This window comes from Apteryx rowi, unplaced genomic scaffold (assembly GCF_003343035.1).
Source record: "Apteryx rowi isolate R43461 unplaced genomic scaffold, aptRow1 scaffold_615, whole genome shotgun sequence".
NCBI lineage: Eukaryota > Metazoa > Chordata > Aves > Apterygiformes > Apterygidae > Apteryx > Apteryx rowi.
In genome coordinates this window covers 405,003-429,017 of record NW_020450889.1, presented here as the reverse complement: position 1 = coordinate 429,017, position 24,015 = coordinate 405,003, and the positions used below count along the sequence as shown (strand labels likewise).

General features: G+C 40.1%; 1 protein-coding gene across 1 annotated transcript in view; it reads right to left on the bottom strand.

The window, feature by feature from the left end:
• Nucleotides 1–17,694: 17,694 nt before the first annotated feature.
• The window catches only part of SUGCT (succinyl-CoA:glutarate-CoA transferase), a 334,471-nt gene continuing 328,150 nt past the window's right edge, over nucleotides 17,695–24,015 (bottom strand). Inside the window, exon 14 of the mRNA XM_026083761.1 lies at nucleotides 17,695–18,234. Coding sequence (XP_025939546.1) covers nucleotides 18,071–18,234 — 164 coding nt within the window. The 3' untranslated portion in view covers nucleotides 17,695–18,070. The remainder of the gene's footprint in view (nucleotides 18,235–24,015) is intronic.

The following is a 24,015-nucleotide window of genomic DNA, read 5'->3' as shown; positions in this document are numbered from 1 at the left end:
AGGAGGGGAAGGAGGAGAACTTCAGGTAAATTTGGGGGAATGTTAGTGTATTCATATCAATGCCTCTTTATATTCTCCCAGCAGCAGATGAATTTTCTTTGAAGATTTTCTCTAAAATGATGTAAATACTTAGCAGTTATCTATATCGAAAGTTGAAACATTCTAGAAATGCTTAAGGAATGAGTATTTCAAAAACACCTTCAGATCTGAATGCTCAGTTCCCTAGCAAAGAACCTTTGAATAAATATTCACAAGAATTGGGAAACTTGACATTCCAACATGAGCCATTTCCACAAAATCATGGGAAAGGATAAGGATTAAAATTGAAAGAGACAAGAATTTTGAATTTATACACTGGCATCTTTTTCTCCATCCACCCTTCTTAAACAAATGAAGTCTGAGGTTCTATTCTAGTTTCTTTATTCCCAAAACTGAAACATTATGGAAAAGAAACTTGACTACTCCTGTGGCTKGAAGTGCAAATTTCCATTTAGGAGAAATACTGGTATTTGCTTTCGTACCTCCTTAGGGTCAGTAAACTGAAAGATTAGCCCATCAATTTTAGGGTTTTTTATTGTTCTGTGTCTGAGTACATGCCTCATCCTTCCTTGATTAGATTGTGAAAGTAAAAGGCCTCTGTTGACTTCATGGGGTTCTTCAGCTCTTACTTCTTGTCATGGGAAATCAAACCCCGATTCTAACCCAACAGTTGCTATCTCTACTTGAACCAAGCTTTATAAAGATTTTGTTGGGGGGGGAGGGGAAGGGGTTTTAGAGGCATTTTAATGTGCTTGCTGAAGATGGTTCGGATTCTGAGCTAAGGTAATCTGTCTTTTGTTTCACCATATCTCATCCTTAAGCGCCATTTTTTTTCCCCAAACTTCTTGCTCCATTACCAAATCACAAGCTCCTCTCTTCTTAAAAATAATCATGGGACACATCACAGTTGCTGAATGTGGAAGTTTTGCAGCACCAGTGAGTTAAGTAGCGCTCACAAGCACCAAATATCCCAGAAGCTTAAGTGTTGTCACCTACAGCATCTACCACTGAACTTATGGGCATCCCCACTGGGATGAGCAGAACCTGAATCCAGGTGCCAGACATTAGGCATATTATATTATGGCTACTTCAAATGATGACCCTCGGTTGGGTAAAATTTCACCTTTGAGATAATCTGTTTTTGTGCAGAAAGTTTCTAAGTCATGTTTTGTTATGATGACATCTTTTTTTTTTTAAGAGGTATCCTGATAAAGTAACTAAATGCACTTGGATGATAAATACAGGCTCAGTAAAAATGGACCATGCCTTTAAAGTAAGTGTACACGTCTGATAACAGTTCATAAAATAATATTGTTGTTCCTTTTCTCAATAGAAAGAAATGTTAACAGGGAACAAGCCAAAGACAGGAAGAGAAGGGAGGTGCCAAGGATTTTTGGGATGTCTGATTTACTGCAAGTGGGCACATTTCTCTAATGTGTTTTGTTCCATAGCAGACACAAGGGACTACAAAGCTCAACAGACTGGCAGCGGATATGGCTGTTGGTTTATGAAGAGGCACCAAAAAAAGCAGTCTAAGGCTTTGTGCAGCACTCCCAATAACCCTTTATTTTACTTTTTTCCCCACACACAGATAAAAAGATTGTGCTTGAGCAGCAGCAGTAACAGATAGTTGCCACACCAATAGTTATCATACCATATCCAATCTGTTTAGCTTCATTTAAACAAGCTAGTTTTCTAAAGATTTTGTTATTCCTTGAGCTGGAGGAAGAACATCTCTTATTTATCTTAGTTGCTAAAGGATCTCTAGTGTTATGTGCTGTGCAGTGGTATAGTAAGAGTGTTCCCATCTTGAAGAGCTCACAATATAAACAGAAGAGATACAGGAGATATTATTTTTCTTGCCTCTACAAATACAGAGCCAAGTAACGGAATGATGAAACGTGCTTAAGCTCACATAGGATACTTGTAGCACAACTATAAGTTTTTGAACTCCAATCTGTTGCATCCTGCCGTAGCTGTCTACCAACAGGATTGGTGTCATCACTCGAGAGATTAAAGCTTTCACTGTAGGTTCACTGAAGCAATAATGCAATGTTGCTGCTGGCTTAGTCCTCCATCAACTCAACCCTGCTGCCCCAGGCTTAATTTAGCATTATCTAGTGTTCAGTGAAACTGGCTGTCACTTGTTTGCTAGAGTTAAACCACTTCACACCTAGCTCCTTCACAGTAATCTCCTACCACTAAAAAGATGGAACCCATTTCCCACTGCAAGCATAAGAATTGCTCTAGCATCTTAATACTAGCCTCAGACCTTACACCCTAATGTAATCCCAATCCTAGAGGTTTTATCATCCCCTAGTACCTGGAAATACCCTGCAGATATTTTACATGTTTCCCTTCAGTCTATAAGCCAAAACCCACACCGGGTCCATTCCCAGGGCCATATCTGTCACAGAATGCCACATGAAAAGGGAGGTGTTGACTCCAGTTATGCAGAAGAGGTCTAGCATCTCCTGCCAGGTTCCCTTGAGCTCCTGTCACTGCCACCAGGACAACAAACTGCACTGGGGAGAGGCAGCAGTTCTCTGCTGCAGAAGGAAGAGGAGGAGGAATGACTCTGGCAACCACAGATACAAGTCTCATGCTCAGCAATTAATGCTTGGTGGGTCTGTGGGAGGGAAGAGCTGGACATCTTCCTTTTTTAAGAATGTCTATGTATATTCCTCTAACGATGAGCCCAAAGCAGTGATCCAAAGAATAGTAAGATGAGAACAAAAGTAGTTAAATATTCAGTATAAACTAGCTGCTACAGCACAGTAGAAGGGAAAAGTGCCTATTAGGATAGCTGAACGAGCTGCAGTGACACAAATCCTTTAAGCAGACTCAATGCTACTGAACCTCAGTAGTGCTCTGTGGGTTTAGAGAATACCACAAACACCACATGAACATTAATTAAGCAAAAGGTAAAGCTGTAAACATTTTCACAGTAACCACAGCACTCTGGGAGGCCTGTTTACCCACTGGTTGGCTCTGATCTGAGAGTTCCCTCAGAACCTTCTTTCCGTCACACCATCACCTGCAGGCCACGATGACTTGCRTTTGCCAAATAGATATATTCTCAGTACTGCATTTCAAGGGGCACTTTGGAAATATGGATACACCTGCCATTTCCATATGTCATTAATTCTGGAATATAAAAATAATGATGTGCAAGCACTAGCATTTCAACACTCTGGCAAGTACTTAGAAGTCATTCAGTGAAAATAAGTGTGTTCAAGTGTTTTGCAGAATTGAGGCCTTCACTGTAGACATGAGCAATATCACAGTCACTAAAATTAAGCTCAGCTCCATAATGCTCTATTGCACATAGAATTTACTTGATAGAAAATAAACTTGGACTGTATATTCAGTTACTACACAGCAAATAAGTGACAAGATATATTTTTTAAAACCTGTATAACTATTACATATGTACTTCTTACAAAAAAATCTGAGCTAGTAAAAATCACTTCAAAATGTATTAAAGGACCATTACCACACTCAGCTTAAGAGCAAGACTGACATAAGTGCTAGCACAAAACATCAGAGCAGAGCATAAATCTTTTATTCCAGAAAAGACCCTTTTGCTAGGACTTCCCCMCCACCACTCTACCGACCAACAATGTAATCTTCAAGCAAACAGAGCGAGTGAAGGAATGATTAACTGAAGGCCAGGCTTATTTTTCACCAGTGTAAATGCATTCACCTCCTGGAACAATCAGCAAGTTATTCCGTTCCATTCCATGGTCTTCCTGTTATTTTAGCTTCTGGAAGGAAAACCCATTTGAAAAGATGATATCTTTACATACATATACCTATGCACACATGTGTGTGGGGTGGGGGGGGTGTCTGTTTAGACACATAGCCCTAATATTCAACCTTCACTGTGAACTGAAGTGATGTATGTACATGAGGGCTTCCCCCCCTCCTTTCTTCTTCTTCCCTCCCCTAAAAGTATGTAGGATAATAGCTATTGTCTCTAAGTAATGAGAGGCTCTTCTCTGGGATGGCAGGGAAATGAACAAAGAACAAACCCAGAGGAAAACAAATTAAAAACAAAACAAACATGAAAAGACTTCACACTGGTGAAAACTGCTCCAGTAATATGACCCTCAACATCAGTGTGAGTGCATTTGTTGAGGTACACGTTGTTTTAGCAGGCCTTGAAATCCCCAGCAAGCTGCTGTCTTCAAATCTGAGACTCTAGGACTTCCAGTAAGGACCCAGGCAGCCTTCCTCTGCCTAAGGGGAAAACCTAAAGCATGGAGACTTTCAAAGCAGCAGACAGAAAAGGCTTCACTGAGGAAAGGAAATAGATCTTTATATAGGCCCAGACTGAGGCAGGTATGTAAACATTTGCTGAGCTATAAGCTGCAGGAGTAGTCCCAGTGTAATCAACAAGATCTCTTAAACAGGCCTGAAGTTGGGCTTGTGCTTACATACCTGGCATAAGCGGAAACAGGACAAGCAAACGGGGGGCCTGCCTACGGGGAAGTTTCGAGCGCACAGCGATATTAAGTGACAGGGGCCACAGACCCAGCACCACATTTTCCAGAAGTGGCTGATAATTCTGGATGGCCAATTTGGGTAAAGCTGATATTTAGAGATCCTAAAATAGATGTCTAAGTGACTTGTACAGAAATATTACTAGGCAATAAGCTTCAAGATAGGCACTCAAAGCTTCTGAGGTTCCCAAAGCTAACAGCAGATATTTTTAAAAACGGGGACCTAAATGTCAAGTGCCAACATTGCTTAAGTGCTACTTAATTAAAAGGCAAGAGAAAGGGTGTTCATGTACAACTTGAGTTGTTTACAAGATTTTGCAGATTCACAGCAAGAACCCACCTTACCCACCATGCATTCCAGCAGTTTTAGGCACTAATGGCTTTTTACTTGTAAAAGCACCTCATCTCTGCATGCACACAAAAAGCAGTGTTGCTCTCCAGATGTGTTAGGTCAGGTCTCTCCTATCTAGGTACACCCCCTTCCTTACTCTTATATTCTGTAGCCCAGAAAATCATAGTGCATCGGTGGCTTGTCCGATAAAAGGGGCCACTGCTCTCAAACAACATCCCATTGAGGACATTAAGGGCAGAAAAAGAAATCAAATTAAGTAGCTATTCCAAGCACTTCAGTGGAACAAATGGACATATTTGTTAAATATAGTTTATCACAAGATATATTCTAACCCCAAACAAATGAAACACAAGTGTGAAACACAGTTATCTGTGCAACAGGAGCAGAACTTTGACCTGTGCTTTTTACCGATGGAAATACTAATGACTTTACTACATCAAAGGAATACCTGATACATACCATACCATGACAAGGAATAAATAAGTGGACATGTGGAATCCACAAGCGTGCATAAAAATTGAGGGTTTGTTAATTATTAATTCATTACAATATAACTAATAAAGAGAGCTTAAATGATCATCCTGAAGCCCAGTATTTTCAAGTCAGTAGGAATCCACTATTAATCTTGAACAGAATTATATGCATCAAAAAGTTCTTTTACAGTATTATTTGATAAGAAGTAATAACAAAAAAAATGCATCAGTCACATTAAAAATTGGATATTGATTCATGAATAAAGAAAAGCAAGAGAAAGGGAGAAGAAAAATAAAATATCATTTTTAGAACTGGGTTTAAAAAACCTCTTCCTTTTTCCACAAGAAATTAAGTTTTGCTTCAAGGAATTTCTTTGCGTCAGCGGAATCCACAAATACAGATTCAGTTTCTTCAAGCACTAGCTGATTTTCGTCATGAAAAGGGAACTGCTCCACACGTATTAAGAAATCATTTTTAAAACAATTCAACTCTTTCAGCTCCATGCAAAGGAAGATCAGCAAACACCATTTCTGCAATTTCAACATGCAGAATTCTTTTCTCCTCTACAACTCTTACCAAAATCCATTCTTTACCTTTAACGGATAAAGAAACTGTTTAAGGTAGAGCACCTATCTCCCCCTCTTCTAAGCATTAAGTAGTTTTTTGAAGCTTAGCAGATGCATCAGAAAGAGTAACAAGAAATTAAGCTTTCAGAAAGGTTCTCAGCTTTTGTTCTTGTCATTACATTGCTACTAGTTTCCATGCAAGAGGCAAACAAAAAAACCTGGTGATGCTTTTTCAAGCAAATCTTCTATCATCTACAGACTCTGAAGAGCAGAGAAATGTAATTTTATTCCATTTGATTATATGGCTGCATCTCTTCAGATATCTTCTCCTAGAACTATTCTCTCCTGTGTTTTCATTATTTATCAGGGATCTCCTATTTTTGAAGCAGAAATGCTTGTTCTTTAACAGGAGAGACAGGCTAGCTTTTCCAATGCAGAGGGCCAGCTCTTCACTGTTACACCAGTGGATCCTGCTGATGAGGATGGGTCTTTTTATAATCACAGCAGCAGAGTGGGAAGGATGATGGGAGAGACCAGAGTTAATCTCAAAAGCAGTGGAGCCATGAAGGGCCGTCTTAAACAACATGTGTCTGACCATTTTCCACAGGGAGGTTAAGGCTACGTCCTTGGAAAAATCGCTAGGAAAAAGCTCTGCTGGAGGACAGGATGTTACTCCCTAAGGATCAGAGCTGCCATGATGTATACTCAACTATTAGGCATAACCCTCTAGTCACCATTTATTAGCATGAAAGCACCCTCCCACACACAGCCAGAGACCCTTCAGCACCTTGTATGGACCCTCCATGGGCCTGGTTCCTCCCATGGAGTGAAAGTGCAAAGTGAGCTTTAACGTCTTGGGCCTTTGATTTCCAGCAGAGGAGATGGAAAGCAGAAATCCATTCGCTGGAGCACTCAGTTTGAAGAGCTAGCCTTGGTTAAATTTCCCATTGCCGCTGCTTTGATTTGGCAGGAGCATTGTTAGAGGAAACAAGTGTCCTGTTATTTTAGAAAAAACTAATTCCTGGAACGATTGCTGCCAGGGGGACAGAGCAACAGACAAACAAAAGGGGAGAGAGTCAGGGTAATTCTTTCCTATCAAGTTGGCATACACCCCGGAGATTGTTCAGCAGTTTTGCTGGGATCAGTAAAAGCAAGTCAGCTGTGGGAACGCAGTTCTGCCATTGCAAGCATCAGCAACCTTGTAAACACCCAGTAAAAGGGCTCCGAAGTGAGCAAAAAAATCTGGAACTGGGCTAGGTTCCCAGCTGGTGTGAACCAGTGTAGTCCCACCCACAGCAAACCAGGCTTCTTCACAGGAGAACTAAGATCTTGAGGGAGCAAAAGCCACCAAAATCAGGCTCCTGGGCACCGCTGGCTCTTCCAGGCTACAATTCAGCATGGAGTACGTTGTAACCTGACTGCGCACAGAGGCGCTGAAGGATTTTGCCATTTGGGCCTATGAAGGCAGTCAAGTTGTTCCCTGGCTACACACTTCTCTGTAATACTATTTTTGATGAACAACTGGCCTAGATAAGGCACCCTCAAATTGCCATAGTGCCACAAGTCAAACAGTGGAAGGAGCATATTTGCCCCCTATCAGCAATAAAAGGATCACAAAGGAGGATTAGCCATGAATTAACCACAGAAGGTTCCCCAGGGCACCGTTAGGCAGAGCTAAACTCCAGGACAGAAACTGAACGGTTAAACTGCATTCCTCTCAGAGTATCCATTAAAAGAAAAGCCCTTGTCTTTAGCCAACTGAAAATCCACTATTCTGCAAAAGTGAATTAAAGTGGCTGGAACAGATCTTTTCTAAAGCAGTTTACATTGGACAGATCACAAGAACAATAATCACAAAACATGCTTTCTGTGAACCTTCCAAATTATCACATTTCTTCTTTTGACAACAACAGAAAACATTCAAGAGAAAAAACAGTCTGAAATCTAAGGGACAGATGTGAGGCAATTTTAAGGGTTAAGGAACTGAAATAGGGACAAAAGCAAAAGGAGAAAAGAAAAATCAGGTCTTTTGAGTCTAGCCCAAATTCAAAGTGATATAAGAAATCAGATACTTTCTTGGCAATAAAGTTCAAATGCACAACAAGAAAGATGGCCAGTTTTCTCAGATTTTATAGCTGACAAACAGAACACTAGTTATTCATACCACTGTAACATCCAAGCAAATGAAGTACCCCATTATGCTGGTCAAACACAGAGGAACAGACAACCCTTGCCCAAAGAAGTTACAAGCTAACTGGATAAACCAGACAGCAGGAGGGGGAAGAGCACCCACAAGAAAGCCATAGCAGGGCAGGTCAGCAGGAGCAGGAGATGCCCTTCAGTGCCCTTCACTCTGGAGCAAGCCACCTGCCATTAATTTCTAAGCATGTTTCAGGTGAGACACACCACATGTCTTAATGGTCATTTTCAATTTATATTCTGCAGCTTGGTGGGACAAGATACAAGTACAGCCACAGAAGTGCAGCATTGCTAATGCTCTGGCAGCTTGGCTGGCTTTCTTTCACAAAGGCAGGCTATCTGTCAAACTCTGGAGCAAAATAAATCAAAAAAGAAGCAATTCATGCTAACTGCTCTCAGATTTGGCATGATTTAGTGGCCCAAAGCATGTGGCTGACAGCCAGCAGGAGCAACCCTGCCACACAGCATAGCAGTCCCCCTTGATCCCAGTTCAGCTTTATAAGGTATCTCAGTATACTGAATTTCAGGAGACCTCTCCTTTCCAAGAGAGGGGATTAAGGACCAACACACATTTCAGCTCCAAACTACTCCCCTCAGCCTCCCTCCTCCACACAGTCCCCCAAGACACCAGTCCCCCAAAATCCACCTCTTACCCTCACAAGGCTTTCAGCTGGCCCCCAACCCAGGTCACACTGAGGGGCACAGAGGTCCATACCCCTCCAACACCCATCACAGCCTTCCTCACAGGAAGGGAGACCTGCTGCAGTCTAGCAACAACCCCAACACCCCCCCTCACCTCCACCTCAGTGCTCTGCTCTTAAACAAGTCAAGCTGCAAATCCACTGCCAGGGCACCCACATCCTAGGTGTACCTCTGCAGCAAATTAGCATTGGCAGTGTAGTCTGGTAACAGAAGAGCAAGGAGATTTTTTTTTCAGGTGGTAACTTCTAAAATAAATATCTTTCAAGTTCTCTTTTATATACTCTCATTTTCTTCCCATCTTCAAGTGGGAAAAAATGAGATTTCAATGTGGCAGGCTGAAAGACATTATTGTTACTGACATTACTATCTGAACGACAGCCTGAGTTCCTGATTTTTCTTCCTTCAGAAGCTGATGCAGTTTTGTGTTGACTTGCATGGGAACTGGACTAGTTTGATTTAAACTGCATGGTTCATTATAACCATGTACGCAATTTAATTTCTCCTTATTTTTCAGTTTGAGAGCAGACTGCAAAATTAGATACCAGCTGAAATCAAATGGAATTCTATTTTTTGCTGGGTGGGGATGATTTCAGTACCTAATCAGCAAGGCACAAACGACAAGCTTAGCAAGCCTTGGGCTGTTTTAAATTTCTTCTATATTTGAACATGCAAGCTTTCAATCCACTTTGCACTGGTATTCCTGCTTCTTGAGTTCAAATATTTCAGTATTTCCAGGAATGCATATGAGCATTACAAATATAATCAGACTGAAATTCACTTTCAAAACATTTTGTCATTAGTGATGCAGACCTACTTTTAAGCATAGGCCAAATTCCACGTTCACTTGCATCCGGGAAGTTCAGTGGATTCCACATGCACACCTTGAAAGCAGAAACAAACCATCTGATATCAATAAGATAAGTGTGGGTCCCATCTTTCTATTTTTGAAAGGTGGAGTGAAAAGTTCAAACTCCAAAACTATTAATAAAATTCCAACCAATTAATTAAATGCTGAGCCAGAATGTATCAAAGGCAAAGGAAGTAATTCCATGTGTCCCAGCTGGCACTGGATCAGGCCCTTAGGTTGAAATTTTGCAGGGTGAAGAACATGGAAAAGAATACAGTGTTACCTTCTTCTTTTCAACAGGCAAAGTCTCTTGTCTACTCCTCTAGGGAAGTTTGGTAAACAAGTGATCAGAGCTTGTAATTCCAGATCATGGAACTGATCCTGAATGGTGACCTAAACCCCTAGCTGCACGCGACTTTGATTTTCAAGATGCAGATAGCTTTTGCGTTCAGTTCAGATTTTTGCTTTTGCTTTTGCTTTCAGTGCAGTTCTTCCACCCTGCCGTCCCCTGCAGTGCTCCATCCATGGGGCTGTCTTCCCCCTGTAATTTCACCTCTCTCCTTGGTGCCCACCAGGGCCCCACCTATGACTAATGTATGCAGTGCCTAAGGCCTTCTCATACTGCTACTGAAATGACTCCGCTGGGCTAGCCCAGGTCACTTCTGGTACTGTCTTTCCATAACTGTGACCATTCATCACAGCTTTAATGTTACGTAGCACTATTAGAGCATAACCTATTACAAGGATCGACCACAGAAACATATGTGACAGTTTGCTCAGTATCTCAAGACCCCTCACCCTTCTCCTCTTCTCTCCTCTCCTCTTCCTTCTCCTTTCATTTTTTTTCTTTTCTCTCTTCTCTTTTCCTTTTCCCTTCCCTTCCTGTTCCCCTTCCCTTTTCCTTTTCCCTTTACCTTTCCCTTTTTTCCATCTCAGATGTAAAACAACCTTTTCTCTCAGCTTCCTTTAATGCTGCCAGCATCCCTTCCTGGGAATATCTGTTGCAGCTAATCTCCCTAACCTTAATGTCACTATCCCAGTCAGAAAATGAGATTAACTTCCCGAATTTTTTGCAGCCGCTGCCAGAAAGGCCAAACTCTAAAAGTTTGTAATCTCAAGTTTTATATGTAAGCAACTACTAGGTACAAAGATACTATCTGTTTATACCCAAACAATCCGCAGAGGTCTTTCACAAGACCTTTGGGGAGGCTTCCCTCTGCTTCAGTAACGGGAGATTGGGAAACTGCGGTTGTTCATATTGGTTTTACGGGAAAAATAGAATGTCCTCACTCTGCAAAACAATTTAACTTCTCTGCTATGCTGCAACACATGCATTTAAAAATCAACACAATGGCTCTGCAAGGCAGACAATGGAGTCCATCTGTCTAAATAGAGATGGCCTCTACTATCAGGTCAGCTCAGAACCTCCAGTTTATCCTCCTGGCTAGAAAACACCGAACAGGGACAACTTAGAGAAAGGGACTTGCCCAGAACCAAAGAGGAAATGTGTGGCATGCAGATTCTCTGACAGCCCTCCGCCCAACAACCACTGGACCAGTCTTCTTCATATGAGGATAAATGCTTAAAAGCTATTGAAGTCCACAGTGCTATGATAAGTTACACCTTCTCAGGACCTGGTCCTATATTTTTGCTGTCAGTCTTCACCCCACCTTAAAAGTTGGGTTTCTGGCTCCTTCTCCTTGAAGAATGTGAAGAACTGATATTGATTTTTTTGGCAGAAAGAGATAGAGTATACACACTTGACCAGTCCAATAGAGTGCTTTAAATCACACAGTGCTTATTTTCATAATACTGCAAATCTTCATACCCAAATGCATGCTGCATAACATAAAAGAGCAACTATTACAATACATCATGTAATATCAGCATGATTCCAGTATTCACCTGCTGATAGAATGCCCAGGTAGCAGCATCAGCAATCAGATATTTAAAAAACACTGCTAGCAAAACCGTCAGAATTCACTTCCAACGATTTCCTAAAAACTCCTAAAAAAATCAACTCCCTAAAACCCAGAGAATTGAGATGGACAAATTCCAGGCCTGAAAGGAAGCCAGCAATAACCTGCATTTTGTTCCACAGACATATATGCATACAAGAGATGTTGCCAGCTCTTGCAACTTTATCACAAATCTTGCTATTGCTTCTTTTTCTTAAAATCTCATCTAGTTATATTGCTTTTTCATACTACTTTAGAACTCTCTTATGAATTTTTAAACTGTTCCTGATCATTTTGGGGTCTGATTCTGGGTATTTGAATATTTAAGGTTGGCAACAGTCCACACTTCCCACAATTTAATAAGCTACTCGGAAAAAAAGGGTTAGGATTTCTCCTTTCTTTAAACATGGTTCACTAAATGAGTCTTCTAGCGATGCCACATAGTAACATTGCTAATAATGTGATCGCTAATGCAATTACAAATACTGTATTAAGTATTGCAGTTTAAGGAATACCTGCATTTTATATCTATCATATTATAATTTAAAGTGCAAATGCAATGGGAAGAGAGACAGAACAGTTTTTAGGTCTATGTGAGAAACAAAAAAACAGAATGTTTTAAGGTTTCTGGATGAGAGCATAGTAAAGTATGAAAGCTTTTCCCATGGGAAGTTAAAATAATGATGGTTTGTGTACCTGGAATGTCTCTGATTGATTAATCTAAAATGTCTCCAGAGAGAAAATATGTTAATAGTTTGTCTGTAAGCAAATGACACAATTTGGCCTATTCAGAAATATGAAAAATTCGTGACGTTGACTGAAGTTCAGATTCAAAGCCTACTGAAATCCATGCGAGTCCCCCTTCATTGCCTTCAAAGGGCAATGCATTAGGTTTTTAATTCTGCAATGTTTATGGCACAAAATAGAACTGTAACATCTTCTAATAGTTTTCATACTTAAGGAGAATCTGTGTGCTTCGTCAGAGGCAAGACACTTTGGAAACCAGCAATAATCTTTTAGAAACAAGAGATGTGCCCCCAACCCTGCAAAAGCAGTTGTAAATGCAAAAGAGAAAGGACAATCAGCGCATTAAGAGGACAATTTGAAGAAGGCAAGCCTACAAAATCCCACAAAATGGGTCAGCAGGTAGGAGGGAGTCTTCACAGGCATTAACAAATGTGAATTTGTTAACAAATTAACATTTCTTACACAATTTACATCACTGACAGAGTAGCAGGTCCTCCCACCTTACCAGGGAGTACCCCAAGTACCCTTCCACTGTGTCAACGGGTTTTGTTTCTGAAAATTTGAATTCAGAAAAATGGTGCTCCAGTGGCTCATGTATAGTTTTGCAGTGTGAATGCTTCATGATCCTATCTTCCTCTGGCTGGATTGTATTTCCCATTAAGCAGCACAGTATACTCTCATGATACATCACAGGAGTCCCACGGCCATGTGGGCTGGAGATCAACAGGGGCCCGAGATACTTGAACTGTGATTTGCAGGAAGCTCCACAGTGGCACTGCAGAATCAGTATTATTTTCACCTTTCAGCCAAAAGCCTTTGCTTTTGGCTTTGGGAGAGAGGGGCTTTGGATGAAAAGACCAAAAGATTTACCAGAGGGCTGTCACTTCCCTCACACAACTTCTTGTTTAGTCAGAGCCCCAATCTTCCATCAGAAGAGACTGTCAGCGGAAACTGTATACAGGACCCTGCATTTATATGTGAAACTTTTACACGGAACTTTTGCTCCTCCTAAAATGGATCTGCAAGAGATAAGAGCTACGTATACATTCCTGTACCAGGTTAACCATCTGCCGTTTCCTGTTTTGTCCAGTTTGGGATAGGTATTACATGGACAAATTGTGAAATGGCTGAAGCATGGAAAATATTTCAGTGAACTGGACTCCTCCCCAGCCTTCTTTCCTGACTACCTTTTAAATCAGCAGTGCAACACTGCTCGCTGAAAACTAGACTATCACAAGGGCCTTTTAAGGAAGGCGGTTTAGTGTACCCTTTACACTATGATTTTTAAGGATTTCTTATTAACTGAGGGTTAATTGGTGCTTATTAATTCACTTTTATCTGTAGCTCTGGAGAACAGAGCAAAATAAAAATTAACAACTTGTCCCCACCTCAACCCTTGTGTCAGTGCTTGACACAGCCTGTGCCAAAAAAGAGATCTTGTTGCAAAAGTTTCATGGGTCTTTGGCATATGTTGTCCCAGGCATTTTTCTCACACATCTGATCCAAATTCCAGTCACAACAGAAACGTAGAGTAATTGAATTGATTGGTTGTCAACTTTAAAAAGGTGACTATATCACTGTTTATCAGTGCAGTTTTATCACACTGGCCAGTATCATGCAGCCCTCTGTGTAGGGAGGTTACTTGATCCTGCAGGAACTGCTCTGAGCTTGTTATTTTTTTCACCAGCTAATAGCGTTTAGCATTTCACCAGGCCACATTAAACTCAATGTACAAGCAGTTAAGAAAAGTACTGTATCTGGCACTGCTTAATGTCAGTGACACGAAATGTGAGCAGCTTTGCCAGCATTCCTGAACTCTGAAAGTACTTTACCTTTCCTCTGTCTTTTGGCAATTAAATAAATTTTAATACATTTTGGGGAAATAAATTTTAATACACTGCTATAGCATTATGAAGGGCAAAGGATTAGCTATGTCTTGTCATTTAGATATTAAAAGAAGTCATGCCCATTTTAGTCACAGAGATGCCTAGCTGCCTTTTCTCTCCTTCTTCACCAGACTGAGGATTTACAGTGCTCTGTGAGTGGGAGAGCTGCTTGTTGATTTAATGAAAATGCCCTCCCCAGCTGTTAAGCGTGCACGCACATTCACTAAAGGGGTTATTCTGACTGTTACTTTAGCCTTAGCACATTGTCATTAGACATCTTCAGGCTGATCTTTTAAGAAGCAAGGCCAAAACTCTGATTAATAACAACAGGCATCAAGAGCCTTTATTTCAATGAGCTTTAAACAAAAGGACGTTTATATTTTGTATGCAAGTCAGGAATGGGAAGTGCCAGGGAAGATCCTGTGGAAAAGAGAGCAGGAACAAGACCTGCAGAAGAGCAGGAAGAATCTATTAGTATTCATTTGCCTGTTGTTTGACTGGAATTTTCTTTTGATGCTTTAAAAAATCCCTGAGCTAGATCCTCAGATTATGCAAAACAGGCCTGACTCCATCAGTTTTGCAGTATTCTGGATGATTTATACCTGGTGCAGAGACTTACTAGCTTCCATGGAAAAGAAAGAAAGAGAAGTATGTGAGAGAGGCTGCAGAAACATTTTTCATGGTCAGGAAAAGAAGATACAAGAACAAGAGGATCCCCCAATGCAAAGAATAGAGTCAAAGGCACCACGAACTAAACAGTCAGAATGGATGCCAAAATGCAAGTCCCCCTTTCAAAACGTGATTGCACCATCATGGAAAAAAGCTATAGGTAGGTTCAGTTTTGGACATGTATGTCCTGTCTCCTTGTCTCTTTTTTTGCTGTTGTTTTGCAATGCAGTGATGTGTAAGTCAAGTCAGGTTAAAGCCACTACCACACACACTCACCTGCACACACACACGCACATCACGACAACAGGAGCAGACTCCTTTCCAATTTAAGCAGAGAGAAAAAAAACATTCATTGCCAGGAGCACTGCATAGTTGTTCCTAACTACCTCCCTGCCCTGAAATTGGAGGGATCTAATTACTGGAGGTCCGGAATCCCATGTGATGACTGATTTCCAGTTTTGCAGGACAAGAAAGAGAAAGCAGTTTTAAAATTAAAGATTCTCAAAATCTATCAGCTGAGCTCTAAGGCACATATTCCTGAGGATTCATGGGAAGAGTGCAGTGAATTTTGTAAATACTCTTCTCTGTGTTTGTTCATTTTCAATGGAAAAGGTTACTACAATAGCTTAGACATTATCAAGGCAATTGTTTTAACGGTACTCCAAATCATCCAGAACCAAGAGGGCAAACCGTGTGAAAGGGCAAAATTTCACGATTGGACCTTGGAAGCTGGCAGGAATTTTTAGGCTTACAGACATCCACCTATTTAAAGACTTCAGTCTATTTCCAGCTTGAAGAAGAGTTAGCAACAGTGCATGTTTGAATGGATGACTTAATCTGACACTGAGAAGCCAGAATGGCATCTGGATTGCTCCTATTGCAGTTAAAAACTGAAGGTGAGACAAAATAATGTCTCTGATTATCTTCTCAGGCATTTGGCTGTCAACATAGCAGAGAGGAAAACACTAAAAAGGAAAGAAGAAAGAGAAATACTGTTTGTGTGCGCACCCTGCAAGAAATATATTATGGAGTTAATAGCCAGATATTCAGCTGATTTAAACCAGTATTGTTATCTGGCAATTAGTTACTTCCATTGCTTGGAAAAACACTGAAGAAAAGAACTTTTTAAGAAAGCCTTGAACTAACCTTAGCAATATTTTGCTATATCTTATGTATATGATTCTTAGAAACAGGAAGAAAAGGGCCCTCAAAAAAGTAAAACCACCAATTCATTTGTAAATATCGTCTGGCAGTGCTAAATAGTTTTCAGTAATAAACAAAGTTCAGTGTCATACCAGATTATCCATTTTATGTGAAGCTGAATTCAAATTGCTGCTTTTCTCATTAAAAAAGGGATGTTCTCCTTAGATTAAAAGGAAGGTGGACTATATTATAACCTCTTCCAATCCTATTTCAATTCTTCCCCTATGGTCTCCCTAGTCTCATTTCAGACTTATTTCTGTATTTATTTAAGAAGTCACTTTTCCAGGATCTCATGATGTCTTTAGCACATGGACAGAGTATGGAGTTTGGTGCCAGGAATGCAGTGCAAGAAAAAAGACAGAATAAGATCTGAAAAAAAAACCCACAAAAGACACACAAAACAAGCAAACAAAGGAACCAAAACACATTGAGCTTCAAAAATGAGCAACCACAGTAGAGTTCCACTTCAATTTGATTATGTAATAGGCTCTTTTCTTCCCTGCAGAAGGTAACGCACAGTTGTGAAGTTCAGATGTAGTACAGAGGATGCTGTTTGTTAGAGTGGAAACAAAGTGACAAGTTAGTTATAAGGCCAGGCCTGTTCCCGATACTTTGGGAGAAATATGGACGTTGTTTGTTGAGTGTCAATTTGAGTTAGTTTTATTTAGTTCCAGAAATAGAAAGGCATTGCCTCGCTCCCAGGGTGCACACAACAAAGGGTAGAAACCTTCCCATACACAGGGTTTACATTCACTGTAAATTACATGCTTGGATACCAGAGCATAGCATTTCTTCTGTGAATGAAGAACCGCCAAGTTGGTTTGTATAGAAGAAATGGCTCTTCATTAAACTTACTTTTTTGCTTAGTTTTGTCATGGATCGCGTTCTTCCGCCTGCCTCACAATGCATGGTACCTTACTCTAAGAGCAAACCTACTGCAGAATATGGTATGACTGAATTTGAGGAAGGTTTGTCAACTCTGACAATGTTTTAATCATGGCATGGGACCGAGTCAAAAGTTTTGAACAGATTTGTATTTAATCTATGTATTCTTCATAGGGAAAAGGAGTTTTGGGTAGGAACTGGGGTCAGAGATAGAGATCAATATCTACCCACAGAACGAGATTGAGAACTCTGGCAAATTTTGATATTTGACACTCAGCATGTGATTTTGTTTGGATCCATGTTAAATTAATAGTACCAAGGGTCTTTCTGAATAAAATTACAAAAGACTATTCAATCATAGTTTGTCTCTCAACAAGTCTTGGAATATGCTCCTTTTATAACTGGAGAACTGTGCCAATTTCAGCTTATATCTGCTAACACGCTGGCATTGTCATGACCATGCAATGTAATATAAAGACATATTGGTAATTAATAAGACCAGGGAACAGAAGTGACTTTTGCAGTGGTTACTTTACCTATGGCTTAAAATAGAGATGAACAAGGAGTTCATGACTGTTGATTCTGTTCAAAATCAGTCAGATCAACCATCAGTTTGTACATGACTGATTTTGTACTAAAATAATTTTACAAGGTAGCTTTGTGCAAGTGGAGAATCTAGTACACAGATTTTTGAGGTTCTGCTTCTTTTCACTAACATTATGTCTTTCTGGGGACAAACATTTAGGCAATTACTGTAATTACGATAAGAACTCGATTTCCCATACAAAGTATAGAAAATGAGTATCCACACAGGACTGTATAATTGCATTTACTCCCCCCCACCCCAAGAAAATCTTTCACTCAGACAGTACCAGATTGTTTATTTGATACATCAGTGTTAAAATCATACAAACACACATGGATGAAAATTAGGAATTAAATTATGTCTTCTCTTTGAGTCCCGTTAGGGGAGCTGAAGGGAGCAAAGAGAGGACAAAGTAATGTGAACTCAGTGTGAAGGAATGTAGCTAATGTTCCTTATCTGACCTCATGCTGAGCCACAGCACCAGTGCTGAGCAGTTCTTCTATAGCGGCATCCTTGTACCCCAGTATGCCCTTCAGTATCTCCACTGTATGCTGCCCAACAAGAGGAGGCGGCTTGGGTTGTGACATAGAAAATTCACTGTATCTGACAGCTGGTCCTGTAAAAAAAAAAACAGATAGGAAGGAAATTATTATCAAAATTAACTACCTGTATTCATACTGAACTGTTTATGTTGGTTTAAAGGGAAGTATTTCATTTTCAGAGCAGGTCATTCGGTGCTTATCAGAGAACAGTTATATTTTGGAAGTATAGACTAAACAAATTCCTGTTTACAAGAAGCCAGTTATATAGCAATAAGCCAGTTTTAGGTGGCTCACCAGATGCAGACTTGCTGAACGTTCACCAAACATTAAGGAAGTCTTCCCATCAGTCCTAGTGGTACATCAGGGGTGCTCCGAGGCATATCCCTCATATGCCTAACATTCTCTGCTAGCCGCACGACATAGGCAATGCCCAGGCCACACAGTGGGATGTGCTGCAGAAATCCCCATATTCCTCAACAGGAGGCAATGTAATCACGAGAACCCAATGAAATGCCACGCTAATACACCATTATGGCTGTCAGAGCAGTGCCCTGGACGATGGGAAGCACCATCTCCAGCTAGCGACAGCCCAAGTACCTCTGCAGCACGCTCCATTATCCTGTGGCAATGCAGAATTGACATGGCATGCAGCAATGACAATCCCAAACTTGTTTTATATTTTCTATCAAAAATACAGGTAGTAGCAGCAGTGAGTAACTCAGCACTGGTTTAGTCTGGCAGGAATCATTTCAAAGCTGGAACTCTCACTTAGGGAAGCTCGCAACGAGCTGAAGACTCTCATGCCTATTGCAGGTAGTCAGACCTTACTTTTTAACAATCCTCCATAGTGAACCAAACAGAGATTTCAGCATAGTTCCTTGCAGACCAGTAGCCACATCACTGCTGTCAGTCTCAGAGTAGAAAATAGACCGCAAATTTACTCTGTAATCAAAACTGAAGTATACACTCAGTGTATGCATGTAACTCTTTTATAGAGAAATAGTGGACCAAAATTTCCAGAATTGTCAGTTGAAAACTTTTCTTTAATAGAAAATTTAACACCCTTTGATGCTTTGGACAACTGCCAAAAGGATTCCTTTATTCACAGTTATGGTCTTTATTATACCATCAAAAGAATTTAAAGACAAAGTTGCCAATAACACTAAAGTGTTATTTAGAAATACGTAGGGTGTTTTATCAGGCAGAATAGTGTTTGACTTAGTTCTGAAGGAATCAGAGACATATCAGCCAGCAGAGGAAATGAATCACAACCAGAAGTGATTCTGTAAGCAAATGAGTAGTGAAGGTCACTACTTATTTGAGTGACTACTTGTTTGAGGAGAGTTTCTGACAGAGGTCATGCAACATGCCTAAATACACCATTTTTGCAACAGCCTTCATTAAATAGATCAACTGTGATTAAGTGGTTAACACAGTAAAGGAATCCACCTCAAAAAGAGACAGAATAAGATAAAATGTGCTTAGAAAAATAGGTTTCTTTCAATGTGAGCAGGTATGATGAGCTCCAGTCCTAAAGAAAAAGCAGATTACATGTCAGAGCCACTTCTGTTTGAGAACTCAGGAATAATGAGCATGTCCTGGCACAGGTCAACTATGGTTCCTGTGTTTAAAGAGGGAAGGAAGCAGAATTGGGGAATTAGAGACCAAACCTTTTAGCCTCAAGTTCCATTAAATATTGGAACAAATAATCACACCGAAAATACTCAGGAGATGAGTAACAACCAGTATGTTTCTATTAAGAACAAACAGTGTCCATGCAATCTCCTGTCTTTCTGCACAGGAGAAGCACTGGAGGTGAGATACATCCCATCTAACTGTAGACATGTCTACTTGTAGATTTTTAGTTGCTTAGAGTCCTTAACTCCTTTTAGAGTTAGTATGGAGGAAAAGGCACACTTACAGTGCAATTCTTCTCATACACTGGTAGATGCCTAAACCTGGCCAGATGAATTGCAACCAGCTGTCTTTCTCCATGAAAGGGAGGCTAGACAAGTACCTTAGGTGCAGACCTCTAACATCCAGACATCTAAAGTCAGGTGAGACAAACCCCCTGACTACTAAGATGTCAGATCAAGATCTGGGTTTCAGAAAGAAACCTGGCACTGCTATTTTTCATAAACTGAGTAAAGAAACACGGTCTAGGTAAATCTTAAGCCAGGTGTGATACTGAGTGGGAAATCATATTCAGAGAATAGCTATCAGGGGTCTTCTAAAACAGATGAATGTTTCAAGTGAGCTCCACAGGCATCTGTTCAGGATGAGGCTCTAATCTGTGCATTTGTTAGTGGGTCTGCTGATGCAGCTCAGATTGTACCTGCTCAGTTTTCAGAGGACTTCAAGCTAAAAGTGACTGTGATTACTTTGAAGGCAGAAACAGATTTCACAATGACCTGGCTACACTAGAGAAGTGGACTGACAAAATGGTGTAATTCAATAATGTCAAGGGGAAGGAACTAGATGTAACTACATAAATACAGGGCAAGGGACAAATAGCAAGGTAGGAATAGCTAGGGGTTATTCTGGATCACAAAATGAACATGAGTCAACAATATCATGCTGTTGCAAAAAAGGCAAACGTCCTATAGGGATGTACAAACAAGAGAGAAGGCTGCAGAACACATGAAATAATGATTTTGCCATAGTTAGTACTGGCAGGTTACAGCTGGAGAAGTGCCCGGTGTGGGTCCCACACTGAACAGCAATGCACAACACCTCAAGAGATTCTACAGGAGAGCAAAAAGTAAAAAAAAAGTAAAAAAAATAAAAACCCTCAAAAAAAAAAAAAAAAAGAAAACCAACCCTGCTGCAAGAAGGAAGTAAATAACCTTTTTTCATGTCCACGATAGATGAGAAATAATTGACTTAAATTGCAAAAAAAGGAGACTGACGTTAGGTACTAGAAAATAAACTTGTATAATGCTAAGGGTAGTGAAGCATGGGAACAGGTCTTCGGAGGAGGCTGCAGAGTTCCTGTCAATGAAGTGTTTAGAAACAAGAACTGCTTTGGTATGGCTGATGCTACCTTGGGGCTTACTGAACTAGGACTAGTTCAGCTGAATTAGGTGAACTCTCACAGTCCCTTCTACCCAGCAACAACCATGAAAGCTAAGAAAAAGCTCACATCACAGGGATAATTTTTCTGCTACCTTATTCCCTTCTTTCTATTCACTTTTTGAACATATTGAGTTCAATTTCCAGATGAAATTTCAAGTGAGTGGTCAGTACATTTTAAAGGGACAGATATGTCACTCAGCCATATTTGTATTGATTCCTCTCCCTAGGACTGACTAAGGACTGAATTGGCCCCTATATAAGCCACAGAAATAATCTAACTGTGCCAACTGAAATGCTTCTGAAGATAATTTCAGAGAAAAAATGCCCCTTCAAGGTTGATTAGTCTAGAAATTCAAAGTATCAATAAAATTATTATGCAATTTCTATAAAACAAACAAAAAACAATATATACATTTAAAGCAATCTCAATTCCATTTGTATCTGACAGTTCTTTATACAGAGAAATCAGCAGATCCTCAAAGGAACTAGCTGAATAGTTCTACATGATTTTCACTTGCTTCTGCAAATTTTTGCTAGTGTAAATATTGCATACATCAAAATGTGAGTTGTGGCATTGATATCAAAAGACACTGAATAAAGCCTCTAATGAGAGAAAACCAAACTTGATATTAAATGCACCACAAGCATAGAATGTTTCCCACTTCCCAAAGAAATTAATTTTACAAACTAGAGCAAACAAGAAAATTGCACTGCAATTACAAAATCAGTGTCTTCCTTGAGCCTTTATTATTTGATGCATCATTAATCACGCTACTTTTCACTTTGATAGAGTTATAAAGTTATCTGCATTCATTCAAAGGAGCTCCTTGCTAATGATCCATCATTAACGATTCTCTGTTCTTTCCTTGTGTAAATTCTCCTTGGCTTCTCTGTCAATTAAGAGGGTGCAGAGCTTGCCAGTCAGGCTTCAGCAATCCCATGCTCCGACTGAACAATGCTCCCAGAGAGCAACCAGCAGAACGCTATGCAAATGCTAATTAAACACAACTGCCTTATGAGGAAACCATCCCTTGAGGCACAGAGAGGTGAACTGCTTTAATTAAGGTCAGAAGCATTTGCATATGGGTGAGTTACACGGATGGAAACAGGCCTTTGCTGGGGATAGTGGCAGGGTTACAGGCTTGGAAGGTTGAGGACAGCAGGCACTGGGGTATTCTGGCCCCTCTGCTATAAGCAGGACATGGTCCCCAGCCATGAAGTTAAATGAATGGATACGGTCACCTGAAGAAGGCAATGAAGGATAGAGCAGTAGCTGTGATTTACATTTGTCCTGTTAAATTAGATTTTAGGAGCTTCTTTTTCTTTCATTTATTATTGCCTGTAAACAAAACCCAAGGGGCTCTTTGACTACTCTCTAAAATTCTCTAGCTGTAAAATTCTAGGCTAATCTTTTTTTATTATTTTGACTTCTTTGGCACATTGCTAAAATACGTGCTGTGCACAACACAAAGTTCAAGGCTTAATAGTGCAAAAATTGGTCAAACTTTGTATCACTTGCAACTACGATAGCAACTGTACCAAGCTATCTCCAAGACTTTCCCAGTACTTGAACTCAACATCATCATTATCATCATAAATTCTATTTCTTTGGTACCTATCTGCTATAATATTTCTAGGCATCAAACAAAGCCATTAAGTTAAGACACATAAAACAGATTAAAGAAGAAGATAAAATGAGATAAAACCACTGAAACAGGACCATGTCACAGAAAGGACCATCAAGAATGCAAATGCATTCACCCTAAACAGGTGAAATACGTGGCACTCCTTGGAATGTGTCACAGGGCATTTCTGAGATTTAGGATTGCAGAAGCAGAGTTAATACCTGTATTGGTTCCATCTTGAGCTGCAAAAGCTCCAGTTATCTGTACTAGTGCAACAGTCTGCTGCAGTACAGGCAGGGACTAAAATCTTCATGACTGATATAAAGGTGAACCAATGTAATAAGCAGGACACTACAAGATACTTGTAGCTCAGTTTTATTCAACAAGCACTAGAAAATAAAGTTGAATTAGAATGATATAAAAGGAGCGAAGCACAGTATATAAGAGTGGATAAATGTAATAACCTTTTCTTTGTCTTAACAAATAGCAATTCAGCATCACTGTGCAGCAGTCACTTGATAATACTTTTGCTATAGCACAAGTTAGAGCATATTGAAACAATCTAACTCTCAAACTATGTAGAGGGAATTAGGCCTGGGGACAGCCAAGCTTAGGGAAAAGTCATGATTATTTGTTATTATTCAAGTGGGACATGGAAAAAGAAGGGGGAAATTTGAACTGATGTATATGTACACATTCTGCTTGCACCATAGCATCATCTAGGTTTGCTAAAAAGAGCTATGAGAAATCCAACACCACTGATTAGTTAGTTCTACCTCAGCTCACAGTACAATCTACATACATGCAGGAATCACACAAAAACAAACCAAATGCTTGTGCCTCTTCCAAATAACATGGTGTTGCTACATAACAGTTTTGCAATTCCAACAAAATATAGTCAACAGTCAGCATTTGCACCCAGCTTCCATATTCACTACAGTGCAAGTGTTTGGGATATTCAGTCAGTTTGTTATGAAGCCAGTCTAGGTGGAGGATCAGCAGGAAACAAGAAGTGAGTTTTAAGGCAATGAAAAGAAAAAGAACAGGGAATGGGTCAGAGAAAGAGACTTAGTGGCTGCAAGAAAACACACTTGAGAGTTAAAGTGCAGTGTTCAGGAATATGTTACCAGGAGTGAGCCAGAGGAGACCTCATTT